Raw genomic sequence first — 26,526 nt, forward strand, 5'->3', positions numbered from 1 at the left:
TTGTGTGAGTTTCCCATCTTTGCCAGTCTGTGCAGTAAAGTACTGAAGTCCAGTTTGCTTCTAGTATTATGATGATCTATGTTCTCTCTGGTGTAAAACTCACTCAAACTTCTTTTTGACATGAATTAATGTTGTGTAAATATTTAAGTTTACTATAGTCACTATCTTCAGCTTGGAAAACATGGGATGGCAGTGTCCATTCTGATTCACTTTCATTATTAGGGGCCTATTCTGATTACTTTGAATTTTACTGATTACTGAAAACTCTGAATTTTCAGACTACTGGTGTAGTGCCTGGAAAAATATCAAAGTATGCCATATTCAAATAATCATTAGTGACTAAATTTGTCAGTTTCCACATGCCACAGCACAACTGAGTTATTCTCTTGCAGACATAACTGGTACTTCCCCCTCCCAGTTTAATTAGGAATAAATGAGAAGTCTTAACAATTTTACTGTGCTATAAAATACAGTTCTTTCATAACTTCAACAAAACTAGCTTTACTTACATATTTCATAATGCTGGGATGAAGAAATCAGCTTTAAAAAGTGTGTCATTATTTTCCGTAAGCTAACCTTGATTCAAGTGACATAATCAGGCAATTTAAGTAAGGAATAAAAATAGCTATCGTGTACTAGTAAAGTGGAGCACCTACAGGGTTGTCCCAATTGTGAGTTTGTCAAACAGAAGTTGAAGGTATGGGGATATCAGTTTCCAGAAATGGATTTAAAATTAAAATTCTCTGCTGTTACTGTGGTATGTTGGCTGATGCACCTTGTGGGAATTCATGCATATCTCAGTTACAAAATGTTGTTTGATAAGTTGTAATTGCTGTTTACTGCAATTGAAAGAAACACAGTAGTATTACATTACAAAATAATACATGTATTTCAGAGAGAAAATGTATTAAAATAATACTTGTAATATCATTGTCTTAATTGACCATTTAATTACATCAACATCATCAAATACATTATTGTTATGTACCTTATTTTAATGCTTATATGGTAGAGGCCTGTCCATACAATTTTTAATTGTAAAATAAAATGTATATTTAAAGTTGTAATGAGCAGGATTTTTGTTTGTCAGTCTGTGTTCCAGATGGAATGAGCTTCAAAACATGCTGAAACTGTATAAATTTTTGCTGTAAAAGAACATTAACCCACAACAGTACCCAGTATATGACACAGAGGTGGGTACATGCTTGTATGTTTTGAGGTGACTGGTGAAATATTTGTGAGAGTTCAAAGCAGATGATACTCAACACAGTTGCTACTAGTCAGTACATGATACAAGTGCTGGATTTCTTCAGACTGATACTGAAGTGATACAACTCTCTGTCACTGGGTTTGTCCTTGTTATTGTTTCTACTGAAAATTACGTATCTTATGTTTAATGAAGGAATTTCTGTCAACTTTGTTAACATGTATCGTATAACTAAATGTAGAAGCAACTATAAGTTGTGTGGTACAACAGTACTAGGAAATTATTTATGTAATTAAAAGGGGCTATTATTGAGGAAGAGACAGCTTTGTTATTAAACTGGATTTATGTTAAATTATGTCACAAATTTTGGAGGAGCATGCTTTTTAATAGGACATTTTAGAAGAAATTTCAATAGTTTCATATGATTTGTAGCATGAAATGGTCATTCTTAATATTTTCAGCAACATGCTCTCCACCTACCACCTTGAACTCAAGTATCTAGTTGTAGATATATTAACATATTTATGCTTGCGATTAACTCTTATTTTTGAAAGACTGATTTTACATAACAAGTTGATACTAATTAATATCTAGCTCTTGAAACAAGTTTCAGCTCCCTGATATGTCCCCACCCAGTCTCTACTAACCTTCTGCTGCCAAGTCCTTTCCTCTCCTTTTCAGAATGTACAAAGTTCTGTTCTCTTAATTTCACAAGAGAAATGTCTTGCTATGTATCTATCCTTTCAACCTTTAACCACCTGCTGCCATGTCCCCCCCCCCCCCCCCCTCCCTTTTGCTGTCCTCTCACTAGGTTTATCTTTTCTTTAAGATATTAATACTGCATTCACCAATTTTCAGTTGTGAAATCATTTTAATGATTATTTGTTTTTCAACCAAACCAAGATCACCATCAGAACTGTTTTAAAATGAAACAAAGATATTTAACTTTTTCAAACAATGTATTTCACATAGATTTATGTGTATAAAATAACAGTTACAGTAATTTTAAAATTACAGAACTATTCTGTCACAGATTGATTGGTCATGATTGAACAAATATGTAACACATACTTTGACAATCCTCTACCATATTTTAATTGCATTATGAACTTCTGTTATTGTAAGTCATCACCAGATAATAGTTGATGTTTTAGCTAGGCAGTGTTTCTTGGACAACAGGAGCACACTGCTGCCTGTGCTAATCACTCTGCAGATTTGAAGAAGTGAAATAATGAAGGGGAAAGAATTTGAGCATCATTCCATGTCACTTCCATTTTCAGTAGCATGTAAGGACAGCATTCTTATTATTGTATGAGAATAAGTAGTTTTGAGCTATGTAAATATTTTCACATTTTCCTTAGAATAATGTACTGTTTTATGTATCAGTAATACTTTCCATGCTAAAATAAGCTTTCACTAGAAGTCTGCAACAGGTTCACCATTTCTTTTTAGTCGAATGTTATGGTGTCATTATCCCTTCTGCCAGCAACTGCTGTTATGTACAAATTATTACGTTGTCTGTATGTAGTTCCTATTTCTGTTACTTGTGTAGCATCTGTGTTATATGTGAGGTGCCAGATCCATAGCAGTAAATGATTGTGCCAGATTACTTTTGGATGGGAAATTGTTCTGACTGTAGGCAGAGCATGGGAGACATACATAACACACCCATTGTATTAAAGGCCAAGGCCTTCATACACAGAATGTTTCAAATTTTACAGAACTGCCATAACACAGGAGCATTTGAACTGGAAGTGAATAAAACAATTGCAGGCAATGGCTGTCACTGGCTTCACTGATTACTACTTTGGTGAATAAAGGTTGCTGCAGGAAAGTAAAAGTGATCCTTATGGTCCTCGTGGACAGTAAAAAGTTTAGGTGGTCACATAACACCAGCCTCCAAAACTGTAACTGCCATCACCCATCAAACTCTGATGTGTCATCAGAGAACATAGAGCAGGATCCAGTCATGCTATTAGAAGATGGCTCGTTCATGTCAAAAACAGCTGTTCGCCGACATGGAATTCTGTCAAAGAAAAATGAAGTGGACATCACACATTTTATTACTAAAAATTGCATTGAATGGATTATGGTACATTGTACTGGTTAATAATTATAAACAAATTTTTTTGTTCATTACTTAATGAGCTAGGGTGTGGAATTTAGTGGGAAAAAGTACAGACATTGAAAACATTGTTAGAGTTTTTATATAGACATAGCTTTATGGGTCTTAAGTGGTACACTGAATCATCACAAGACTCGTCTGACTTTTATTGGATTCAACCTGCTTCAGTTGTTTATCAGAATCTTTGCATTTGAAACATAAATTCAGGTTAATACTAATACTGATATATAAAATGGGTTTTTAACTTTTGCTGTATATAGACAGCTGTTATCACTATCTGAAATCAGTACAATTATGTAAAAGATTAATATGAAGTAGTAAATAAGAGCCTGAGCTGAGATAGTTTCCACAGTCATCAGTGCAAGGAGATCAGCATCATTTAGAATACATTGTTAATATGCTTCATAGATATTACCGGCAGTAGTTTTTATTTCCATTAATGTACAACTCAGTCCTGTCCACCTCCCTTAAGACTGTCCTTCGTTACTGACCTTATGGAACATAAGCAATTAATTAATTATATTTTGTAAATTATCAATGAATTAACTGAATTAGGTGTGGTTTCTAAGGCAGAGAGGGAAATGGCAGTAGTTACCAGAAATTTTTTGTCCATTTACTTCAACCGAACACAATATTTCATGGCAACATACAGCTAAGCAACAGTGTTGGTCAAGTCCAGAAGTGACAGCAAATGAAACATTTCCAGTGAGAACTGTATCTAGAAAAGCCAATGTACCTACAAAACATGTTGCCTGAGAAAGACTACATGGATCCATTTGTTATACATTATTTATTTGGATTTGGCTCTAATGGTACAGAGAAGAATGACATAATTTTGGTGTCTCCAACAACTTACATGTGATTCCAGTTGATGTTAGGAGCACACACAGTTTGCTGCAGTTGACCTTTGCTGAAATTTTGTGATGCTCAACAGGAATACGACTAACCCAGCCAGGACTGATTTAAGGCACAAGCTTCAGAAGGCAATCTGAGAGGGATTCCAGAGGTGCCCAAGAACAAAATTTCTGTACTGGACAATAAGTATTGCTCTTCACTGCCTGATCACTTCCTCCAGTGCTACACTGAACAAAATTGGTGACTGACACTGGTCTTAATCTCAAACTCTTCTGATAGTGCTCCTCAGCCTTTCCCCCCTGCTTCTGTCTGTTGGAATTTCATTAATTCTTGTGTAGTGCCCTCTAGCTCTCTATTCTTCAGAATCCATCCAAGAGTGTATGTCAGTGGAGTCATATGCCTTTGTGAATCACACGAAGGCTACTTCTGTCTTTTTATTCTTCAATGCCCTCTATTCTATCAGTTGTTTCAGAATGAATATCTGTTCTATACACACTCTATCCTTCCTAAATCCTACTTGACAGTCTCCAGATGTTCTTAACATCTGTCCTTCTGCTCTCTGGAGGAGGATTTCTGACAGCAATTGGTAGCTGACCTTTATCAACAATATTCCTCTGGAGCTGTTTGCATCCATCTTGTCCCATTTCTTATGTACTGGTAGGGGGCAAGATGGATGCAAACATCTACAAAGGAATGTCACTACTAGAGTTTGGTTACAAGATGCTGTTGATACTCCTGAAAAGATTAGAAGAACAGACAGAAAGTGCAGTTGGAGACTAAGTGAGATTTATGAAGGGCAGAGGATGTATAGACCAGATGTTTATCAGAAAACAACAGATAGAACATAGGACCTTAAGTAAAAAAAAATGGTAGTAACCTTTGCAGACAACATAAAGCCATATTACTCCACTGACAGAGGGCTAATGGCATTACACGAGGACTATAACAGAAATTCTGACAGACAAGTGGGAGACTCAGAGGAGCCCTATCAGAAGAGTTTGAGTTCAAGACCAGTGTCAAACAGGGAGATGCATAGACATCAATTTTATTCAGCATACCACTGGATGAAGTGATCAGTCAGTGGATAGCAATAAATGAGAAAATGGGAATATCAAAGACGCATATGGGGTACAAAAGGGACAATAGCACCCAAATGGACTGCTTAGCCTTTGCGGACAATGTAGCGATAGTAAAGTGAGAAGGAATAAGATGCAAATATACCATACAACTCAACGAGCTAAGGCAGATATCCAGAAGAATAGGACTGGGGATAGCCTACATCAAAACTCACACACTGAGTATCACTGGAGATGAGCAACACCTGAAGGCACTGTGTAAAAGATGGATAAATTTAAACATCTGGGAGAATGTATAATAGAAGAAACAGGAGCAATGGGGAATAGCAGAGAGGATAAAGAGGATGAGCTCAGCCATTCATATGACAAGAGATGCATACAGTCTTCTTCTTTTTCATGTGCCTTTGTTCCCCATTGATGGAGGGTGGAATGGCTATTAACAGATTTGGTGTGGTTAGTTTTAGGGGTGCTTGGATGCCATTCCTGTCAAACCCCATTACCCTCTTCCTTCACCCCACCCCCCTTGCCCCCCAGATCCCACCATGTACACTCTTACCCAATAAAGGAGGTGTTCCATTCATTGTCCTCCGATTCTGATGCAACACTATACTTGTCTCCACAGTGAGTTACAAATTATTTCAAACACATACACATCAACTTGTAAATGTTGAGAAGACTGTACAACTTGATGTTGCAGTTCATGAATAGTATCAATGAGAATACTGTGCACTTTACTTTTGAAATGACGCCAGACAAAGAAATCCAGAGTAGTGAGGTCAGGTGATCTCGGAAACCAGATTACAGGCTCTACTCAACCTGCCCATCAGGTGTCATTTTACAACGGCAGAAAAATGTGCCCATTGCCCATCATGCATATACCACATTACCCAGTGCTGCGTAAGGTATTGTGGGCTGTGGGTAAGATTTGAACCAAATTAGAAGGGGGCTTAATCAAAATGTGTGTGTTTCGAATGAATTTGTACTAAATAGGACAATATTTGATACTGAAGGCAGTGGCGGCTCGAAACAGTAGATTCGTAGTTATCTGGAAAACGGTTCGCTTGTGGACTAGTGTTTGCTGGATCATTTGGTCTTTTGCGGTATTTTCATTGGGTCGCTTTTTGCTATTAATTGTGATCCACCCTGTATGTACAATAATATTTTTATTATAATCTTACATATAAATGAATAAACAATAAATCTCATGTGGCTCACAGTTTGATGCAAATATTTTCATCTGACGCCATTTCAGGGTTTTAGTTTCAACTGATGATGTCACCTGTAAGCTGTAGGAAAAGTGTGGACGCTACTGGTACCTTTTCAGCTATGGAGGTCATTATTCTATTCACAAGATGTAGTTGCTGCGATATTTTAATCTAGAGTCGCAGATTTTCATCAACTCTAGGAACACTACTCACGGTAATAATTTGACGTATTGACACAAAAATGTCAGTTTCTGCGAGACTTCGGAGATGGAGAGTCCCATGCATAGGGCACCCAGTGTTTGGGATTGATCAATTTCGCTGACACTGCGCATGTCAATCATCTTGCACTTATTATGCCACGTGAAAGCTCTAACGAACTCTGAGTCGGGTAACAAGCCAAATAGTCACGAAAGCACATCAGCACTCTTTCCTTAATATTTCAATACCTCTAATTCAATCGCACGCGAATTTAGGTAGAATTTATCTTTTTTCTAACATCTTTCATCCTCTTCTCATTACAGCAAGACAGGCTATTGTAGAACTTTGCTTCTTTAAGCTAAATATCGCAGCAGACTGGGAATGATGCAGAAAGAGACCAAACTGGGAGTAATTCGGAGGGAATTTCCAGTTCCAGCATTCGCTTAACAATCGAGGGAAACCTCTCGACAACGTTGGTCGACTGGGGAATTAGTACTATTTGAATTTACTTCTAGGGCAATGTTTTTCATTGTCCAAGACAAAAATTAAATATGCGGATGTATCACAATTAACGAAGAAAACCTATAAGAGTGAAAATAGACGATAACAGAAGGAAAAAGGATTTAGTTAACAAGGATCCGCAAAGGAGACATTTGTAAGAAAATTACAAATTTGCGGTTACGAGATGGCACGGACTTCAATATGAAACGTTGTCGTAATTCGTAAAAAATGTATTCAAAACGCAAGCATTTCGCGTAAGTTCCCGTCTAATAACGCTTAAATTTCATAAAAGACTTACGTTAACATGAGATAATACTTCCTCAGCACGTTATGTGTTACAATTTACTGAACATTAGTTCCCGCTGAACGAAGTGTTGCACGCTTCGTCCTTGCATTTGGATGCAACAGCGCACTCATCTCTGCTCTGAGTTACGAATTATTCCAAACGCCCCCACATTTTGCAAAACTTACAAGACTGTACGATTCGCTGCTCCATTTCTTAAACTGTGTACCTTGGAGCGCTTCACATCACAGACAGAAAATACGCTGAGGATTGAGGTGAGATGACCTTGGAGGCCACTGTGTTCGACCTTCCACCTTGGACCATATTGGCGCATTAGACGTCTTTTTACATTAGCAGCAAAACTATACCGGTGCCCCATCTTAACATACATCACGTTCCCCATTAGAGAGGGAATTAATAGTAAATTTTACATTTCAGATACATTTGTTACAACTAGGACAATTTATGCAATTTCTACCGATTCACTTTCGAGATTGATTTTATTCCCGATCTGTTATCACTGTTATTTACAACTAGAAGATGGAGAGGGAGGCATGAGAAGTTTACACCCACTGAAAGGAGGTGCACACGAAGGATGGACATGAAGATTCACATCTTATGAAAATAAGAGTACATGATAAACTGATGCTTACATGGTCCTGCAAGTCAAGTACAACGAGACCCGAGTCCAGAGTCAGTCCGATCTATCTTATAAATTTGCAGCCGGCCGTGGTGGCCGAGCGGTTCTAGGCGCTACAGTCTGGAACCGCGCGACCGCTACGGTCGCAGGTTCGAATCCTGCTTCGGGCATGGATGTGTGTGATGTCCTTAGGTTAGTTAGGTTTAAGTAGTTCTGAGTTCTAGGGGACTGATGACCTCAGAAGTTAAGTCCAATAGTGTTTAGAACCATTTGAACAATTTTTTTTTATAAATTTGCAGCTTCTTAGGTGTTTGTTTTTCTTCATGAAATATAGGATACAGTCTATGGCACGTACCGCTGACAACGAGATTGTTCTTGCAGCCTGATTCGAATACACGACGAATCAGAATATTGCGATCACTGCCACTTCCGGGCACGTGACGCAAAATCCACTGACATTTATGATTTTTACAGAGAACAGATTTTTACTGGTATGTCACAGAGAACAGATTGTTAATGTTATGTCACGAGTTGCAAGGCCGACAACATGTCATATGTCCCAGCGTCGGGAGGCTGCCCACTTGCCGAAAAGCAGATTTCCTGGCTTTCCACGTGGCGCCATTAGCAGCGCCGCCAGTGGTCGCGGGAACTCATTTGCTTCCGCAACACACGTGACCGAAAACGGATCCAAAGATATTCTGCTACAGGACATTATTTAGGTTGGCGCACAGCCATCCATCGGCAGTCAGGTTGAGTGCGCGGTGCCGCGACGTACAGGGCTCTGAGCGCGTGCGGCAGCGGCCCAAGAGGATTCCGCCTTCCACATGCCAACATCCAGCTGTTCCAGACATCGATATTGTGAATAACATCAATGCCAGTATCCAATTACGGATAATAAATTATCTTTCATCCCATCATGGGCCTGTGATCGGAGTTCTGGACAAAGTACCCTTACACAGTATTTATCCCCCTGAATCACGAGGACTTTTGACTGGGACCACAGCACTATTTGTCAACAACATGAGGCTGACTATGAATGTCTTCTCCAGGGCAGCCATCGCCGACGCAATACAGACTCCCACCGCCAAAATAAAGACGACGAAAGCCAGAGCCACGACACAAGTGGTCTAAACGAATATTAACTTCGAAGCTTTTCCAACCATACATCAAGTCACAATAGAACAGAGCCCGACGGCATTGGATCAGTTTCCGGAATTCATTGGACTGACGAGTACTTCACCGAATTGACAGAGAGCTCCATAAATATGCGACGGAATGGTGACTAGAGGTCTGGGAGCAAAAAAATGTCGGACTTCTTACTTCTCACAAAGGAGGAATGACACATTGTCACAAATTTTCGACATAAGCCCCTACCGAAACAAGCCATACAAAGTCCTCAAGGGCTGATGTTTGACGCCTTGGTGCAAGCATAGTTTTATGCAGGCAGTTAACAAGATTAAATGACGACCCTACACTACCACCAGTCAACAACGAACAATTCTTCTGTTTTGAAGACCATGTCACTGAAGCCCTGGCAGCATGCCAAGCTGCTCCCACTCGAACACACTCGTTGCTCAACACGCCAGCTGAAGTGAAGCAGATCACTAGGAGTACGATTAACAACTCCCCAGAAACGGATTAGATCACCAACGAGGATCTCGGACATCTTCCTCGAAAACCTATAGCCCTGATTACGAAGATCATGACCGGCTGCTTTCAGCAAGAATACTTCCCAGAGGCATGGAAAATGTGGAAAATGGTAGCATTACACCGATTGCAAAGTCGGGAAAAGAACGGTCGCAGCCCAATAATTATCGACTTTGGGGAAAGTATTTGAAAGAATTATACTCGAGAAAACTAATACCGAGATGAGTCAGCACAAGTTAAAAAAATGAAATGATCGTGTGGGATTGATGGCCGGGAGGCCCCATCCAGAGAAGTTTGGTTGTCGGGTGGGAGTCTTATTTCAAGTGACGCCAGACTGGGCGACTTGCGCGTTGGTGATGATGAAATGACGACGAGGACAGCACAACACCCAGTCCACGAACAGAAAAAAAATCTCCAACCCGCCCAAGAATCGAACCTGAGCCCGCTGCATAGTAGGCAAACACTTCACCACATTTTTTTGTCTGATTTTGTTCGTTATAGTTCGTCCCATGACATCTTTTGGTTCATCGTTGATCCGTTCACTCAGTTTTTTATTTCAGAGAGCAGCTAACCCTCTGATCGAAAACGCTGAGCTACCGTGCCGGCAACCACTCAGCTAAGTAGGCGGACAGCGTGAGGTTATCCGCCCTGAACAATTTAGTTTTGTTAGCCGCTTGTCAGCAGAACTCCAACTCCTACGCATAACTGAAGCCACACAGGACAACTTCAATAAAACCAAGATGACAATTGGGGTGTTTTTTATATCAGCATAAAGTGTACGATAAAGTATGACGAGACCATCTCATCCTCAGACTTCACCAGGGCACGTCGATAGCGGATTGTTATGTTAAATTCGTTGAACAGTTATCGTCAAAAGCGGCAACTCTACGTTCGAATTGCAGAGAAAAACTCTGGGATGAAAATGGTGGTTGCTGGGATACTCTAGGGTCCCGTCATCTCTCCTACAGTGTTCAAAATCTATATAAATGATATCCCGACTGTACCCCATGTGTCAGTCAGCCTCTAGGCCTACGATATGGTCTTCCTCACCACTGGGAGAAACTTGGACCACCGCATCACATGGACGCAGCGTCAAATCGACCTGATGGAGAAGTGTACCCTGAACAAAATCACTATCAACCCGACGAAGACAATGGCTATAATTTTCACGAAATTTTCAGTCCTGAACACGGGGTTCACAATCAACACTCAGCCTATCCCATGGCCCCCAGTAGTGAAATACTTTGGAGACCAGTTGCATAAGAAACTGCTATTCACACGTTTCGTGACAGAGAAGAAAGAAGTGAGACTATGTTTGCTTTAACTACGTCGAATGTCTATGAATGTCACTGGGAGCCCGCTGGTGGACACGCACAACGGAACTTCACGATGCAGTACAGCAAACATGTTGTTGTTGTTGTTGTTGTTGTGGTCTTCAGTCCTGAGACTGGTCTGATGCAGCTCTCCATGCTACTCTATCCTGTGCAAGCTTCTTCATCTCCCAGTACCTACTGCAGCCTACATCCTTCTGAATCTGCTTAGTGTATTCATCTCTTGGTCTCCCTCTACTATTTTTACCCGCCACGCTGCCCTTCAATACTAAATTGGTGATCCCTTGATGCCTCAGAACATGCCCTACCAACCGATCCCTTCTTCTAGTCAAGTTGTGCCACAAACTTCTCTTCTCCCCAATCCTATTCAGTACCTCCTTATTAGTTATGTGATCTACCCATCTAATCTTCAGCATTCTTCTGTAGCACCACATTTCATAAGCTTCTATTCTCCTCTTGTCTAAACTATTTATCGTCCATGTTTCACTTCCATACATGGCTACACTCCATACAAATACTTTCAGAAACGACTTCCTGACACTTAAATCAATACTCGATGTTAGCAAATTTCTCTTCTTCAGAAACGCTTTCTTTGCCATTGCCAGTCTACATTTTATATCCTCTCTACTTCGACCATCATCAGTTATTTTGCTCCCCAAATAGCAAAACTTATTTGCTATTTTAAGTGTCTCATTTCCTAATGTAATACCCTCAGCATCACCCGACTTAATTCGACTACATTCCATTATCCTTGTTTTGCTTTTGTTGATGTTCATCTTATATCCTCCTTTCAAGACACTGTCCATTCCGTTCAACTGCTCTCCCAGGTCCTTTGCTGCCTCTGACAGAATTACAATGTCATCGGCGAACCTTAACACCAAACATACCTGCAGCAAAAAGTCAAAGACTAAGCACAGAAAATGTTCGACATAGTTGACAACTTATGCGGCACACCTTGGTTGTTGTAGAAATAAGAACAGTCCCACAGGAGAGGTGGCACAAGTATCGGATGCCACGGTCTATAGGTCACATCTAAGGCAGCAGACATCCCACCACCACTCTACGCAGCTACGTACCACCTTCAGTGAAGTACGCCCACCAACAAAGCAGGTGTAAGGATCCAAATATGAGTCCAAGTCCTGCCTTATATGAGTAAAAAATAAAGTAGGATACTCTTTTACCCTACACCCACACAAAAAAAATGCATTAGCAGCTGAATCCGAGCCAGGACTTCAGTTCGGACATCAGGCCCACGCCGACACCACCGTCTCCGCCGCCTCCCAGCCGCTGCTGCTGTGGACAACGCCCGGGGTCGCCGATCCGCGACTGAGGAATCCGCCTTCGTGGTTGTGGATTTCGTAAAACTTGGCTCCAATTATTCTTAGTATATCAACTACAGAGTGTTCCAAGGTAACTTTAACTCCGTGTCCAGACGGAAGAACTAAATTTTTTTGTGGAATTTCACTCTGCGCATTGGCGGAAGAACTGAATATTTAGTTGAACTTCCCTTCGATGGAGACTACACGAGACCTAACTTTTTCATTTTGTGTGATAAGTTATTTAATTCTAAACTACGGCCTTCAGCCAGCGACTTCTCAGGTTTACATTATTATTCGTAGGAGTAGACGAAAGTGTTTCTTGGTTTTGTTAATAAGCGTTTTGGAGATTCTTTGATATTGTTTGTGTCGCCTATGGCAGATTCTTCAGTTATGGCCCGGCGCCTGGGAGCTAATATCTCTAAAACAGCGAAGCTGGTTGGCTATTCGCTCACTATTGTCCTAAGCATCTACGAAAAGTGGTCGAAGGACGGTGAAACCATGAGTACGCCACAAGACGTTGGACGTCCACGCGTTATCACATAACAGGATAGGCGGCGATCTGTGCAGATCTAACGACAGAATAGAAAGCTGATATAGGCACAGCTGCTTCGGAGCACACTGTATAGAGGACATTGTTGAAAATCAGGGTGCACACCAGACGACGCTTATATAATTTCACGTTGATTCAATGACATCGTGAATTGTGATTGCAGTGGGAATGGGGTCATTGAGATTGGACCGTAGATCAATAGAAACGTGACGTCTACTTTGAGGAAACACGTTTCTTACTATACCAGGTTGCCGATCGTATCCGATGTGCCGTCATCCTGGAAAACACCTACTCGAAACACGCATCGCGCCACGGACGCAAGCTAGTGGGATCACTGTGAGCATTCGCCTGTACTTCCGTGGGACTTACGGAAATAATAGAAGGCACCATGACACCTGTGGACTACGTGAACATTGTTACGGACCACTTACACCCGTTTATGGCTGATATCTTCCCTGACGACAACGGAGTTCCAATAGGATAACTGACCGTGTCACTAGGCCAGAGTCGTGCTACAACACATCTGGGACGCTACAAGTTGGCTGCTCCGCTCCCACAAATCACCGGTCCGCAATATTGTCTCTTCTGAGGTCGAGTTTGAATGTGACAGTGAAGTTATCTGTTTTCCCAGGCCATCCCATTCCGCTGTGACAGTTTTAGCCATTCATAGGAAATCCACGGTCAGTAGCGCGAAAATACCCAGATCATGCAGTATTAGTTGGAGGCGACTTAAAGACTTTAACCTACCGAGTATAGACTGTGGCTTCTATGGATTCACTGCAGGGGTACGGACAAGCAGCCTTGCGAATTACCTTTGAACACTTTTTCGAAATCTGTCTTGATCAGCTAGTTCGACAACCCACACGCAGTGGAAATATTTTAGACATCTTAGCTACAAACAGGTCGGACCTTATCGACGGCATCTGTATAGAAAGGGGGATTAATGGTAATGACATCATCATAGCGACCATGGCTACCAAAGTTAATAAATCAGCAAAGAAGACTAGGAAAGCCTTTCTGTTAGAAATAGCAGATAAGCAGTTGTTAGCATCTCATTTAGACAATGAATGGGCATTATTTAGTTCCGTTATGATGGACATAGAGGAATTATGGGCAAAGTTTAAACAGATTGTAAATCCTACGCTGAAGACATATGTGTCGAGTAAGTGGATTAAGGACGGAAAAGACCTACAGTGATTTAATAACGAAATTCGGAAAATGCTGAGATAGCAAAGGCTGATGCACTCAAGGTTCAAAAGAGAACGCGCAAACAACGACAAGCAAAAGTTAATAGAAACTGGTGCGTCTCTAAAAAGATCGATGCGCGAAGCATACAACTACTACCACTGTCATATCTTAGCAAAAGATCTTACTGAGAACTCGAGAAAATTCTTGTCCTACCTAAGACCGGTAAGCGGGTCAAGGCTTCTATTCAGTCACTCACTGTCCATTCTGAAGTGGCAGTAAAAGATTGCGAAAGGAAAACCGAAATTTTAAATTTCAGATTCAAGAAATCTTTCATGCAGGAGAATCGTACAAACATACCGCCGTTTGGCTACCGCACGGACTCCCATAAAGAGGACATACTGATAAACATCCCTGGCGTAGAAAAACAACTGAAAAAGTTGAAACCAAATAAGTCGCCAGGTCCTGATGGAATCCGAGTTCCGTTGTACATACTCTACGGCATTGGCCTCCTACTTTGCTTGCATTTATCGCGAATCTCTCGTCCAGGCGACTGGTAAAAAAGCGCAGGTGACTCCTAAATATAATAAGAAGGGTAAAAGAACGTATCAGCAAAATTACAGACCAATATCATTAACATCGGTTTACTCCAAAATCCTATAACATGTTCTGAGTTCGAATAGAATAATTTTTTTTGAGAACGGAAAGCGTATGTCCACGAATCAGGACGATTTTATAAAACATCGTTCATGTGACAGCAGCTTGCCCTTTTCCTACTTGATATCCTGCAAAGCATTCCTGAAGGGCAACGTCACACTGTTAAGGAAGGTACGAGTATACGGAACAGGTTCACAGATATGTGAGTGGCTCAAAGACTTCTAAGTGACAGAACCCAGTGTGGTGTGCTCGACGGCGAGTGTTCATCGGAGACAAAGGTGTCGTCAGCCGGCCGGAGTGGCCGAGCGGTTCTATGCGCTACAGTCTGGAACCTCGCGACCGCTACAGTCGCAGGTTTGAATCCTGCCTCGGGCATGGATGTGTGTGATGTCCTTAGGTTAGTTAGGTTTAAATAGCTCTAACTTCTAGGGGACTGAAGACCTCAGCAGTTAAGTCCCATAGTGCTCAGAGCCATTTGAACCATTTGAAAGGTGTCGTCAGGAGTGCCCCATGGTAGTGTGTTAGGACGTTGCTATTCTCTTTATACATAAGTGATCTGAAGGACAGGGTAAGAAGCAGTCTGTGGCTGTTGGCTGATGATGCTATGGTGTATGGGATAGTGTCTTCATTGAGCGACAAGATGGCTTAGCCAAAATTTCTAGTTGGTGCCATGAATGACTCTAAATGTAGAAAAATGTGAGCTAATGTAGATGAGTAGGACAAAACCCGTAATGTTCGAATACAGCATTAGCAGTGTCCTGCTTGACACAATCTGGGCGTAACGTTGCAAAGCGATATGAAATGGGACGAGTATATGAGGATTGTGGTAGGGGGATGAATGGTAAATTTAGGTTTATTGGAACAATTTTGGAGCAAATGCGATTCATCTGCAAAGGAGACCGCATGTAGGCCATTAGTGCGACCCAATCTTGAGAACTGATGGACTGTTTGGGATCCCCAGCGGGTCGGATTAAAGTCAGAGCACTTCGAAGGGGGGGCTGTTAGATTTGTTACTGATAGGTTCGAACAGCACTGAAGTATTGCAGAAATGCTTCGGTAACACAAATGGGGATCCCTGGATGGAAGGCGACGGTTTTTTCCGAGAAACACTATTGAGGAAACGTAGAGAACCGGCATTTGAAGGTGACTGCAGAATGAGTCTACTGCTGCCGACGTACATTTCGCTTAAGGACCACGAAGATAAGAGAAATTAGAGCTCGTATGGAGATATACAGATAGTAGTTTTTACTCTCGCCGTATTAGCGAATGGAACAAGAAAGGAAATGACTAGTACAGATATCGGATACCTTCCACCACGGACCGTACTGTGTCTTTGGGAGTACGTATGTAGGTTGTGTAGGTAGATACAGGGGACTCGTGTGAGCTGATTGTAGACATCTGTTGCCACGCATCTGCGGAAAGCTACCTAGAAATTGTTGAATCCGTGTCACGTTGAATCGGTGCTATATTGCGTTCCAAAGATGGACTTGGAAAGGTGGTCGTAATGTTTTGGATCATCATTGTACAGTATATTGGAGATACTAGACCTGGGCTTGACTGATTCCGCCTCTAAAGTTAGAACTTGGCTTGCCCTGACTTCATCTGCGGCGCATTGTTTACTGAGCTATGAAAGAAATGTTTTGGTGTCGTACGGATGAAGTGGTACAATGCGGGACCTTGGCGCACCTGTGTGCAGCAGCCGGAGCCCGACTGGTGCAGGAAGCGGATGTCGTCACGAGGGAGCGGGGGCTGGTGGGCGTGGCCGGCGGCTGGCGTCGTGCGCCGTGTCGCGCTCCACCTCCAGCAGGCACTCCTCTGTACCGCTCAGCCCGTCCTCGCCATCCTGTGGACAAGTAGGCGCCCACGTCAAACAAAGCTAAACACATCCTGTAGCTCTGACAGGTGCTCCATTAGGGCACCTTAAGCTCGACGTTGCTTATCTTCTATCCTATTTGCACGTATGTTGTAGTAGGAGGAAACGAAGGTTACGATACAAGGTTCCGCCCACAACGTGTTCGTTAGAGGCGATTACTTGCTCAGCTGCGTAAAGAAGGAGCCTCGACAAAGAAACCATACAAATTAAGGAAAAGCACTGAAATCTGTCACGATCTTTAACAGATGGACTGTATCTTCAGCGCGCTTCGTTACATGGTGATTTAGCAATCGAAAAACCGTTACGGAGATGATAGATAAACTCCAGTGGAAGACTCTGCAAGAGAGACGCTCAGTAGCTCGGTACGGGCTTTTGTTGAAGTTTCGAGAACATACCTTCACCGAGGAGTCAAGCACCATATTGCTCCCTCCTACGTATATCTCGCGAAGAGACCATGAGGATAAAATCAGAGAGATTAGAGCCCACACAGAGACATACCGACAATCTTTCTTTCCACGAACAATACGAGACTGGAATAGAAGGGAGAACCGATAGAGGTACTCAAGGTACCCTCCGCCACACATCGTCAGGTGGCTTGCGGAGTATGGATGCAGATATAGACTGAGACACTTTTTCAAGTGCACTTGTAAAGTGTTTAAGAGACTTTTCTGTAAACAGTGCTGCACAGCTTCAGTGGGCCGGCAGGTGTGGCCGAGCGGTTCTAGGCGCTTCAGTCTGGAACTGCGCGACCGCTACGGTCGCAGGTTCGAATCCTGCCTCGGGGATGGATGTGTGTGATGTTCTTAGGTTAGTTAGGTTTAAGTAGTTCTAAGTTCTAGGGGACTGATGACCTCAGATGTTAAGTCCAAAAGTGCTCAGAGCCATTTGAACCATTTGAACAGCTTCAGTGTACTGAACGAAACAGTGTCACTAAATCACCATACGCTGCTGAAGTACGTACTCAGTTACCAATAATCAGTTTCCGCTAAGCGAGTATCTTCTAGTCACTGATACCATTGCGTTAGGTTATAGGAAGGGTCCTTGGCGTCAAGAGCGTAATTATTGTCAATTGCAGCGCCTGTCATTTATACACTATCTATCGAATGTTCGATTACAGTTCCACACTGTCACCTGATAAAGTAAGAGCTTACGGAATATCAGACCAGCTGTGTGGCTGGATTGAAGAGTTTTTAGCAAACAGAACACAGCATGTTGTTCTCAATGGAGAGACGTTAAAGTAACCTCTGGCGTGCCACAGGGGAGTGTTATGGGACCACTGCTGTTCGCAATATATACAAATGACCTAGTAGATAGTGTCGGAAGTTCCATGCGGCTTTTCGCGGATGATGCTGTAGTACACAGAGAAGTTGCAGCATCAGAAAATTGCAGCGGAATGCAGGAAGATCAGCAGCGGATAGGTACTAGGTTCAGGGAGTGGCAACTGACCCTTAACATAGACAAATGTAATGTATTGCGAATACATAGAAAGAAGGATCCTTTATTGTATGATTATATGATAGCGGAACAAACACTGGTAGCTGTTACTTCTGTAAAATATCTGGGACTATGCGTACGGAACGATTTGAAGTGGAATGATCATATAAAATTAATTGTTGGTAAGGCGGGTGCCAGGTTGAGATTCATTAGGAGATTCCTTAGAAAATGTACTCCATCAACAAAGGAGGTGGCTTACGAAACACTCGTTCGACCTACACTTGAGTATTGCTCATCAGTGCGGGATCCGTACCAGGTCGGGTTGACAGAGGAGGTAGAGAAGATCCAAAGAAGAGGGTTATTTGGTAAGCGTGATAGCGTTACGGAGATGTTCAGCAAACTCAAGTGGCGGACTCTGCAAGAGAGGCGCTCTGCGTAGCGGTGTAGCTTGCTGTCCAGGTTTCGAGAGGGTGTGTTTCTGGATGAGGTATCGAATATATTGCTTCCCCCTACTTATACCTCCCGAGGAGATCACGAATGTAAAATTAGAGAGATTCGAGCGCGCACGGAGGTTTTCCGGCAGTCGTTCTTCCCGCGAACCATACGCGACTGGAACAGGAAAGGGAGGTAATGATAGTGGCACGTAAAGTGCCCTCCGCCACACACAGTTGGGTGGCTTGAGGAGTATAAATGTAGATGTCGATGTAGAAAGTTTTCGTACTCCTATTAGTGGACATTAATATGGGGTATGTCCCACACTTTCCCTTTACGATGACAGATAGTTTCTATGGGGTATTTGAATGTTTGTGGAGGAATGTGAGACCATTCTTCCTCAAGAGCCGAAATCATGGAAGGTAGTGATGTTGGACGCTGGAGTCTCTAAGTGCACGTACTAACTCATTACAAAGGCATTCCACGAGGTTCAGGTCGGGACCCACGGTAGACCAGTCCATCTGAGGAATGTTATTGCCCACAAACCATTGCTTCACAGATACTGCTTTATGGCAGGATCCATTCTCATGCTGATAGAAAAAAATCGTCCTCTTCAAAACGGAATTCTGCTTTATGCAGTACATACAAATGCTGTCAAATGTGTTCATATCCTACCGCATTTATCGCAATAAGGGCATCACATCCCAATCACGAGAAACTCCCCGCACACCCTAACTCGAGCTCCTCTGTACAACACTGTTGGCCCTACACATGGTGGCAGGTAACGCTCTGCAGGCATACGACAAACCGAAAACCTTCCATCGGGTTGCCACAGGGTATAGCGTGAGCGATCATTCCGAATCACCCGTTTCCAAGCACCCACTCCCCAGGGCGTCGCTCTTTATACATCAAGCGCTGAATAGAATTGAAACAGAAATATGTGGCTTATAAGGAGTTGCTCGACCATTGTACCTGTAAAGAAATTATATAAAACTTTTTTTTAATGAATATAATCACACTAGTTCAAATACCAGAGATTAATGCGTAAAGCATTTGCTGAACAAAAGAAGCTTTACGCTCTTCGTTTATTAGTTTTAGAATAAGTTACCTTTCGTTGTTATCCTGTCCTAGTGTTAAGACGTGCTGTGCCATTTCTTACTGATAAAATTGGGTTAAATAATGAAAGTGTTTTTGATGCAGAGCGATTTCGTCTTTTGTGATACCATCGGTCCCACCTCCTGAAAATCTGGAAAATTATTACTATTATTTTAATTTTATGCAGAGAATTTAGATGGAGGCGACGATCTTCACGGCGACGCTGTTCAACGATAGAGGTACGTCAATGTGTTCATCTTTTTCCTTTCGTGGCCGCTACCGTCAATTCCAATATATTTGCGGCGACATTCAGAACCTGCAGTCTTTCTTTTCATTGAATTTCGAAGTGCACGCATTTACGTTCTAAGATGAATACACTCCTGGAAATTGAAATAAGAACACCGTGAATTCATTGTCCCAGGAAGGGGAAACTTTATTGACACATTCCTGGGGTCAGATACATCACATGATCACACTGACAGAACCACAGGCACATAGACACAGGCAACAGACCATGCACAATGTCGGCACTAGTACAGTGTATATCCACCTTTCGCAGCAATGCAGGCTGCTATTCTCCCATGGAGACGATCGTAGAGATGCTGGATGTAGTCCTGTGGAACGGCTTGCCATTCCATTTCCACCTGACGCCTCAGTTGGACCAGCGTTCGTGCTGGAAGTGCAGACCGCGTGAGACGACGCTTCATCCAGTCCCAAACATGCTCAATGGGGAACAGATCCGGAGATCTTGCTGGCCAGGGTAGTTGACATACACCTTCTAGAGCACGTTGGGTGGCACGGGATACATGCGGACGTGCATTGTCCTGTTGGAACAGCAAGTTCCCTTGCCGGTCTAAGAATGGTAGAACGATGGGTTCGATGACGGTTTGGATGTACCGTGCACAATTCAGTGTCCCCTAGACGATCACCAGTGGTGTACGGCCAGTGTAGGAGATCGCTCCCCACACCATGATGCCGGGTGTTGGCCCTGTGTGCCTCGGTTGTATGCAGTCCTGATTGTGGCGCTCACCTGCACGGCGCCAAACACGCATACGACCATCATTGGCACCAAGGCAGAAGCGACTCTCATCGCTGAAGACGACACGTCTCCATTCGTCCCTCCATTCACGCCTGTCGCGACACCACTGGAGGCGGGCTGCACGATGTTGGGGCGTGAGCGGAAGACGGCCTAACGGTGTGCGGGACCGTAGCCCAGCTTCATGGAGACGGTTGCGAATGGTCTTCGCCGATACCCCAGGAGCAACAGTGTCCCTAATTTGCTGGGAAGTGGCGGTGCGGTCCCCTACGGCACTGCGTAGGATCCTACGGTCTTGGCGTGCATCCGTGCGTCGCTGCGGTCCGGTCCCAGGTCGACGGGCACGTGCACCTTCCGCCGACCGCTAGCGACAACATCGATGTACTGTGGAGACCTCACGCCCCACGTGTTGAGCAATTCGGCGGTACGTCCACCCGGCCTCCCGCATGCCCACTATACGCTCTCGCTCAAAGTCCGTCAGCTGCACATACGGTTCACGCCCACGCTGTCGCGGCATGCTACCAGTGTTAAAGACGGCGATGGAGCTCCGTATGCCACGGCAAACTGGCTGACACTGACGGCGGCGGTGCACAAATGCTGCGCAGCTAGCGCCATTCGACGGCCAACACCGCGGTTCCTGGTGTGTCCGCTGTGCCGTGCGTGTGATCATTGCTTGTACAGCCCTCTCGCAGTGTCCGGAGCAAGTATGGTGGGTCTGACACACCGGTGTCAATGTGTTCTTTTTTTCCATTTCCAGGAGTGTATATGCATTTAACTGAAATTCTTTTTGTCCAGGCCACGGGGGATGATTGTACTCAAAATGTACATGCCTCTATCCCGTTCGTATGTTCGCATACATTTGAGTGTGTACAAGCGTGACTCGTTCCCTACACATTATTAACGCTTTTTTTTTAACCACTCATTCGTGAATGTACGTGCCCTCTTATTTGATGTAGTCAAAAAATGGTTCAAGTGGCTCTGAGCACTATGGGACTTAACATCTATGGTCATCAGTCCCCTAGAACTTAGAACTACTTAAACCTAACTAACCTAAGGATATCACACAACACCCAGTCATCACGAGGCAGAGAAAATCCCTGATCCCGCCGGGAATCGGACCCGGGAACCCGGGCGTGGGAAGCGAGAACGCCACCGCACGACCACAAGCTGCGGACTCAGTAAATGTGGTCTGCCTGGTCATGGTTTAGCTGTGGTTGTCCCTCCGCATTTCCATTTCAGTCACACCACTAGCAGTAGAGTTTTTGAAATGTCCTTAATGAATTTGTTTGGCGCAAAAGTCCACGTACAAACTCATTGAGCTCCACTGACCAACCCATTCTGCTCTTACTACTTCTCTACTGCTAACACAACTCTCTCGCCCTCCTTTGACACTGGCCGGTCAGCGTCAGACGACGTCTAATGGCCAATTCCGCATTACATAGGGGTGTCCAGACACTTTTGATCAGATAGTACAGATGCGTCCATTGCCTTATTCATTTTTCTATTAATGACTAACTGCACATATTGATAGTCTATTCCTTTGTTCCCTATGATGTTGATATACTATACACTTTTGTTAGCAAGTGTACATATTGGCACTTAGTTGCTTGTGGAAAAATGTGCAAGACGGTGACGCATGTATTATAAGTGGCAGATGCTGCAGCTGATAGTAACTGCGTACTTCACGCCAACGAATCAGCATCTCAGAATGGATAAACACAATGAAGCATCCCCAAATCTCTTGTGGTTCCATTTTTAGGTACTTCACGTCAACATCTGCTCGTAGATACGTATCGTCGGTAGGTTTTCCGGCTTTACTTCCCGACGTGACAGCGACGACTCTCCGATGAGGTGCGGGCCTTGTGTTTTGCTATTACTGCGAGTCTTGTAAATATCGCTTTTATTTAGTAATTTGCCCGGCTAAAACTCTCCCCTTTTATGATTAAGACAGCCTGCGCCACCTTTCGGAGGGAGTGGGGACGTCAAAGAGACGCCAAAGTTCATATTAAGCAGTCCGTAAAACACGTAAACGTTTACTTCAGTTAGCGTGTTAGTTAATGCCTACGCTTTCCGCTAGATGGTGCTGACTTACTGCTGAATAGCTTTGATTCCGTAAAACCTTTACTGATTAGTACTAGGTAAATGAAATAAGTGCAACACTCTTGCATTTCACTTTCACTCTATATTAAAGGATTAAGATGGTGATGGATAATGGACTATTTAAAAGGTTCCTAGCCTGGAGGAATCTAAATAGTCCGCAAATGCCGATATGCACGCGTTCTACGTGAAGATTCGCAACTAACGGCACACGACACTTGAAAGTTCACACGTTAATATCTGAATACCGGTACCTCTGAATTCACTCGTTTCAGCAGATAATTTGAGTTTCTGTTGTCTATATGCCCGTAAAGTTCTAATCTAGTACTAAAGTCCTAAAATCCCCTTAATACTCCGTTGCTACCAACAGTCAGAGATCGTACACTACATCACTTTTAATCTCCGTAATATTCTAACAGTTCATCGTGAATCTTAACACGATAAAGTCCAATCTAATTATTGTCTCGCTGACTGACACGGGTTCCCCGCCCTTTAACGAAACAATCAAGGAAAAAAGGCGGCAATAATGACGATCAGGCCTTTTTGTAGGTTTTTCATCACAAGAGTTTAACGTCACTGCCTTCTCCATGACGGAGCTTCCGTGGCTTTGCTGTACTTAGACGTTAAACTACTTGCTGATATACTATAATTTTGATCTGAAATTACCGAACTCTGAGTCTACACTATTTTTCCCTCTAAAAATTCTATTCTAAATTTTAAATTATTCTTTCTATGGCTTTTATCACTGTAAACTAAACCGAGCTGTTGCAACAAGTCCTGTATGGTTTTCAAGGGAATGGTGATGATACAGGTGGATAGCGATCGCGCACGCGTCTCTACAAATTAGGCCAGAAAGGCTTAGTAATACTGAGCTCTGACGACCATGGTGGCCATCAGAGATGCTACGTTCCGTCCTTGTGCTCACAAAACCAGTCCTGGCTGTATGAAGTAGGGTCTTGTCGTCTTGGAAAACGGCATCATCACTGGGGAACAAATATTGTACCACAGGATGGATCTGATCAGCCAAAATGGCCACATAATCCTTGGTAGTAATGAGACCTGCAGAATAATCGTGCATCCCATCATCAGTCTGCATCGTAGGCGTGGCATGGAGTACGAAAAATGTAAGCTCGGCCACAAGTTGGAAACAGTGTGAAAAAAAAGACTCATCCGAACAAAAGATTTTCATCCATTGCTCCACAATCCATGTTTTATGGCTTCGGCACCACGTTTCCCTGTTACGACCATTTGCATCACTGGTGAATGGTTTTCGAATTTCAGCTCACCCTGCAGTTCCCCACTTTTGGAGCTCCGTTCGTGTTTTTTTGGTCCTGACTGGTTTGAAGAGTGCAACATCCAGTTCTGCAGCGACTTCTGCTCACTTTTACAGTTGTCTTCCTCCTCAATGGCCGTGTGTCAAGATCACTCAAAACACACTTTGGTCCGCGTTGTGACTTACCGGATGACGTTTTCCTGTTTTCCCTGTAAGCAGTATAAATCTTCCATACGGTGCCTGTTTGAACACCAGACACTTAAACTACCTTGGTTACGAGCACCCACAATTTTCCCGTGTTCGAAATCACTTAGCTCCAGCATAATGCACTCACAACTACACAGAACACTGTTTTGACAAAGACTGACACTTGCAGTGCATTGAGGGCATTTTACACAGGTGCTGTTCGTGGTCAGGTACAACAGACTTGGCTAGCAACTGCATCTACGTTCAAACAAGCATTTCTCGGGGTGCTTCCATGTTTTTAACCGACGTCTGTATCTAATACACTCCTGGAAATGGAAAAAAGAACACATTGACACCGGTGTGTCAGACCCACCATACTTGCTCCGGACACTGCGAGAGGGCTGTACAAGCAATGATCACACGCACGGCACAGCGGACACACCAGGAACCGCGGTGTTGGCCGTCGAATGGCGCTAGCTGCGCAGCATTTGTGCACCGCCGCCGTCAGTGTTAGCCAGTTTGCCGTGGCATACGGAGCTCCATCGCAGTCTTTAACACTGGTAGCATGCCGCGACAGCGTGGACGTGAACCGTATGTGCAGTTGACGGACTTTGAGCGAGGGCGTATAGTGGGCATGGGGGAGGCCGGGTGGACGTACCGCCGAATTGCTCAACACGTGGGGCGTGAGGTCTCCACAGTACATCGATGTTGTCGCCAGTGGTCTGCGGAAGGTGCACGTGCCCGTCGACCTGGGACCGGACCGCAGCGACGCACGGATGCACGCCAAGACCGTAGGATCCTACGCAGTGCCGTAGGGGACCGCACCGCCACTTCCCAGCAAATTAGGGACACTGTTGCTCCTGGTGTATCGGCGAGGACCATTCGCAACCGTCTCCATGAAGCTGGGCTACGGTCCCGCACACCGTTAGGCCGTCTTCCGCTCACGCCCCAACATCGTGCAGCCCGCCTCCAGTGGTGTCGCGACAGGCGTGAATGGAGGGACGAATGGAGACGTGTCGTCTCCAGCGATGAGAGTCGCTTCTGCCTTGGTGCCAATGATGGTCGTATGCGTGTTTGGCGCCGTGCAGGTGAGCGCCACAATCAGGACTGCATACGACCGAGGCACACAGGGACAACACCCGGCATCATGGTGTGGGGAGCGATCTCCTACACTGGCCGTACACCACTGGTGATCGTCGAGGGGACACTGAATAGTGCACGGTACATCCAAACCGTCATCGAACCCATCGTTCTACCATTCCTAGACCGGCAAGGGAACTTGCTGTTCCAACAGGACAATGCACGTCCGCATGTATCCCGTGCCACCCAACGTGCTCTAGAAGGTGTAAGTCAACTACCCTGGCCAGCAAGATCTCCGGATCTGTCCCCCATTGAGCATGTTTGGGACTGGATGAAGCGTCGTCTCACGCGGTCTGCACGTCCAGCACGAACGCTGGTCCAACTGAGGCGCCAGGTGGAAATGGCATGGCAAGCTGTTCCACAGGACTACATCCAGCATCTCTACGATCGTCTCCATGGGAGAATAGCAGCCTGCATTGCTGCGAAAGGTGGATATACACTGTACTAGTGCCGACATTGTGCATGGTCTGTTGCCTGTGTCTATGTGCCTGTGGTTCTGTCAGTGTGATCATGTGATGTATCTGACCCCAGGAATGTGTCAATAAAGTTTCCCCTTCCTGGGACAATGAATTCACAGTGTTCTTATTTCAATTTCCAGGAGTGTATATAGTGGTCATCAGACGTTTTTGTTGAAGAGCCAATACTGACGCCTGAGGCCGCATATGTACGCATCTGATTATTAATTGGTAACCGACATAAACTAGTATGTTACGAGCCCCTAATAGACTAGCTACAACAAGGGCACGGTAAGTTTCCACCGGCCCACAAGTATTGATGGTTGAAAGTCGGCACCATTGGGAACACTTTGTGTCGATAGGGGTCCCTTTCAAATTCAAATGGTTCAAATGGCTCTGAGCACTATGGGACTTAACTTCTGAGGTCATCAGTCCCCTAGAACTTAGAACTACTTAAACCTAACTAACCTAAGGACATCACACACAACCATGCCCGAGGCAGGATTCGAACCTGCGACCGTAGCGGTCACGCGGTTCCAAACTGACGCGCTTAGAACCGCACGGCCACACCGGCCGGCCCCCTTTCAAATTACTGTCATCCTCAGCGACAATAAAGTTGTGACACAGGAGTTGTCACACGAAGTATTACTATTTCGTCTGTGTGAGGAGATGATTACTCCACACACATTATAAAAATGTATATATATTTTCACGGACAACACCTAT

At 43.9% G+C, this 26,526-nt stretch overlaps 1 protein-coding gene across 1 annotated transcript in view; it reads right to left on the reverse strand.

Moving 5' to 3' along the window:
- Window positions 1-2,196: 2,196 nt before the first annotated feature.
- LOC124795496 overlaps window positions 2,197-26,526 on the reverse strand; it is a 249,762-nt gene continuing 225,432 nt past the window's right edge. The window contains exons 5-6 of the mRNA XM_047259548.1: window positions 16,466-16,622; window positions 2,197-3,233 (exon numbers count right to left, since the gene is read on the reverse strand). Of these exons, the coding sequence (XP_047115504.1) occupies window positions 16,512-16,622 (111 nt within the window). The 3' untranslated portion in view covers window positions 2,197-3,233; window positions 16,466-16,511. The remainder of the gene's footprint in view (window positions 3,234-16,465; window positions 16,623-26,526) is intronic.

This window comes from Schistocerca piceifrons, chromosome 4 (genome assembly GCF_021461385.2).
Source record: "Schistocerca piceifrons isolate TAMUIC-IGC-003096 chromosome 4, iqSchPice1.1, whole genome shotgun sequence".
Lineage (NCBI taxonomy): Eukaryota > Metazoa > Arthropoda > Insecta > Orthoptera > Acrididae > Schistocerca > Schistocerca piceifrons.